At 32.5% G+C, this 3,792-nt stretch overlaps 1 protein-coding gene across 1 annotated transcript; it reads right to left on the bottom strand.

Moving 5' to 3' along the window:
* Positions 1–589: 589 nt before the first annotated feature.
* Positions 590–2,874, bottom strand: LOC122603261 (probable aquaporin PIP2-5). The gene is made up of 4 exons (XM_043775924.1): positions 2,490–2,874; positions 1,647–1,942; positions 1,403–1,543; positions 590–796 (listed from the first exon to the last, which is right to left on the bottom strand). The coding sequence occupies exons 1-4, from the start codon at positions 2,791–2,793 to the stop codon at positions 677–679; spliced, it is 861 nt and encodes a 286-aa protein (XP_043631859.1). The 5' UTR covers positions 2,794–2,874; the 3' UTR covers positions 590–676.
* Between the last annotated feature and the right edge of the window lie 918 nt (positions 2,875–3,792).

Raw genomic sequence — 3,792 nt, 5'->3', positions numbered from 1 at the left:
TTTTTACGAGTTGAACTTATAAAATTATATATTCCAATTCCAAGTTTCAGTTATAAAATTGAAGTATAGAATTTAACCAAAATTTTTTACAGTACTACTTCACTCCATACCAAGTCCAAATAAGCAAATAGCCAAAATGCCAAATAAGTTCTTAACAACGGGAGTATGTTATTTCAGCGGGATATGCTAGACTTCAACAACAACAAAAATAGATAATTATAAATCAAACAAATATTTATTTCTCCTACATTGTATATCAATTTACTTATTTCATATTTAGTATAAAATGAAACAAACTCAAATGAAAAAGGTTGTTTATACTTTATGTTTTTCTTAACAGTTTTAAACTTTATTACAGTATTAAATTGTTTGCGAGGGAGTATTGCTATTTTTCGCTTATTCTTTTGTACATGAGTAGAGACGGGTGACAAATAAGTCTCCACCAAAAAATGCGTTGTGGACACGATTCAAATAACTTTTTTTTGCTAAATAAAGGAATGATAAGATAAGACTATAGGAGTATAGGACTAAATTTCGGTTGTACAGTTTCCATGTCATTTAACATTAATACAACTTGAAAGGCTAAAAATTCAAATCAACCATAAATATTATTTCAATTTTCAAATTTTGGGATTGAAAGAAAAATACAACAATAACAATAATTTAAAGCAAAATCTCAAACATGAGTACTGCTTCTGAATGATCCAAGAGCCTTGACTGCACCTGCTCTCAATATGAATTGGTGATAGAAAGCTGCAATTGCTGCCCCAATGAAGGGTCCCACCCAGAATATCCACTGCCACACAAATTACACAACTTTAGCCATAAGTACAATCTTTTATTCATATTTTAAGTCTTTTTACAGAAGACATTTTAACTTTAGTGCCCTTGATTTGTCTATTTATTCATCTACTCCCCCCCACAATACAACTAAAATTTCCTTTCAAAAACTTATCATGATTTGAATTGAGCTGTTTTGACAAGTTGTACCATGTCTTGTCTCAGTGTACAACTCCATATATGCACCCCACCACTATATAATTGCAGTTTTTTTGTATACTAGTATGGTAAAATTACAGTAAATATCAACCAATCGACATGAGTCACCTTATCTCTTACCCTTTTTTCACGGAATGTACAATTTTAGTTTAATTTAGCGTACTATATTACCACAAAAACAAAATAAGTGTACTATTTTGAAATAATGCACAAAAAAGTTCTACTGTATCGAGCAACAACCTAGAGGCCAAATTATTGAACTATATTTAACCCTTCAATGTTGTTAATCTAGCTATGACATTAATAATGTCACATTATCTTGCCTTCAATACACACAATTTACACTTGACTTTAAACTTATAAAATAATTGATTGAATTAATTATTATAGCAATAATACATACCTGATCATCCCACGCTTTGTCCTTGTTGTAAATAACTGCAGCTCCAAGACTCCTAGCCGGGTTAATACCGGTTCCGGTGATCGGAATAGTTGCAAGGTGAACCATAAATACGGCAAACCCAATAGGTAGTGGTGCCAAAACCTACAAACAAACAAATTAATTACTCATAATTAATTTATATAACACGTTAAAATGTTATATTGCACCCGAAAAAAAAGGTTATAGAGACTTATTGTGTACGTACGGGAACATGGGAGTCACGAGCACTTCTTTTGGGATCGGTGGCCGAGAAAACGGTGTAAACGAGAACAAAAGTGCCGATGATTTCCGCACCAAGGCCGGTGCCTTTATTGTAGCCGTCGGCAAGTGTGTTGGCTCCTCCGCCGTACTTATTGTATAGACCTTTGTTTAAAGCCTTGACCAAACCCACACCACATATGGCTCCTAAACACTGAGCCACCATGTACATAAATGCTCTTATCAATGACACTTTTCGAGCCAAAAATAGTCCGAACGTCACTGCTGGGTTAATGTGTCCTCCTGCACACAACAATATACTAATAATTATTTACTTCAATATAATTTACCCTGCCGTCGGTAAAACAGTTTAAAAAAAAAGAAAGTTTCGTTGACTTGACCAAAATTATAGCAATGTCAACCAACCTACATATAATTACTTACTTTTACACTAGTAAAATAGTATTGTATATAATTTTTGTTAGGAAAATGATAAATCCTCTTACAAATTCTCTTAAAAACTATAATAAGATGGCATATGGTATCAGATAATTCTCTTTTTTTAATCCTGATTTTTTTCATGTAATCATTTAATAGTTTGAGGATTTTTAAGCTATTTTGTTAGACAAATTATAAACACTATTTTTTTTTTTTTTCTAAATCACATACCGGCATAGTAACATGTCATATGTGTAATTAAAGTTTGAGGTGCTAAAAACAAAAAATAACTTGTGTAATACATAATGTTTATATTTCAAAATTGGGTATCACGTACTAGGTAGCAGGACTTTATTCGTTGTTCGTTGAAAAAAAAATGAAAATAGCGGAATAAAAAGGAAATGAAACTAACCAGAGATACCGGCGGTGCAGTAAACAAGAACAAAGATCATGCCACCAAAAGCCCAAGCAATACCAAGAATACCAACACCGCCGCATTGGTCAGCGGCCAAGGCAGGGTCAGTTGTGCTCTTGTAGCCAATCACAGTTAAAACAGTTATATAAAGAAACAAAAGTGTTGCAATGAACTCAGCAATGATAGCTCTGTAAAATGACCATTTGGTCAGCTCCGCCGGGTCAATTAACGGCGCCGGTGGTGGGTCATGGTAGTCCTTGGCGGAAAATGAACCTTGTTCCGCTACTACGTCTTTAGTCATTTTTGCAAGGGAAAAAAAAGAGAGAGAAAAACAAAATTTATGATTATAGTGAAATGGTGATGGAGTGATGAAGGCAGGATAAAGAGTGAGTGAGTGAGTGTATATAAAGGGAAGATAAGAAAAGGGTGAAGAATGTGCAACGGATATATTTGGAGTAGGTGAGTTGTAATTATGAAAGAGTGGAAATAATTGCCGTCCAAAGGACACTAATTTTTGTAAAATTTCGTTTTCACCGACCCATTTTTTTGATAGTGTCCCACCACCTAATAATATTTACCACAAATATTTCATTTTTTCCAACTATTGTTTCTTCTTTCTTAACGGATTTTTAAAGTATTTTAAACCTATATTTATCTAAATTATCTATCTTATTTATTAATTAATTTAAATATTTTCACTTAATATCTTTATAATATTCTTAATAAAGTTATTTATAAAAGATACATCTCTTAACTATAAAATAACTACACTACCATTTACGTCAATTACTTTTAGATTAATAACCACATTGTTACCACCACCGCCACTAGCACCACCCATTACCATTACCGTCGCCGCATTGTGCGGGTACCCACCTCGTGCATCTATATACTAGTATTACTCTTCCTTTATACAAATTAAATAGAATAAATTTAAATATCGTATATTTCTAGCACCAAGTCGTCTTATTCTAAAAGTTGTTCCAACATATCTATCTAGAGTAAACATAATTAAATGCAGGGGCGGTACTAAAGGGGGCAAGGGGGTCCAATGCCTCCCTCCAAATTTAAATTTTGTCATGTATTTTTAAATTTTTCATAAATTTTTAAAAATTTTCTATAGGTTTTTAACGTTTTGCCCCCTTTTAGATTTATTTTTCATAAGTTTTTTAAGTTTGTCTCCTTTGAAATTTTTTCCTGATACCGCCTCTGATTAAATGTATTAGATGTAAAAACAAAAGTTGGTTACTATATATTTAGCCCATTACCTTTACTTTGTCTTATTTTGTTTGTAAACAAT

Source organism: Erigeron canadensis, chromosome 6, assembly GCF_010389155.1.
Source record: "Erigeron canadensis isolate Cc75 chromosome 6, C_canadensis_v1, whole genome shotgun sequence".
Lineage (NCBI taxonomy): Eukaryota > Viridiplantae > Streptophyta > Magnoliopsida > Asterales > Asteraceae > Erigeron > Erigeron canadensis.
Note: the sequence above shows the minus strand (reverse complement) of the source record. Positions and strands in the feature narration are given on the sequence as shown.

Excerpts from the sequence above, each read along its gene's own strand:
- LOC122603261 (XM_043775924.1), bottom strand. The coding sequence starts at position 2,793 with ATGACTAAAGACGTAGTAGCGGAACAAGGTTCATTTTCCGCCAAGGAC. Across the intron at positions 1,943-2,489 it reads CTGCACCGCCGGTATCTCTG|GAGGACACATTAACCCAGCA; the intron begins GTTAGTTTCATT and ends TGTTGTGTGCAG. Across the intron at positions 797-1,402 it reads ACAAAGCGTGGGATGATCAG|TGGATATTCTGGGTGGGACC; the intron begins GTATGTATTATT and ends TTTGTGTGGCAG.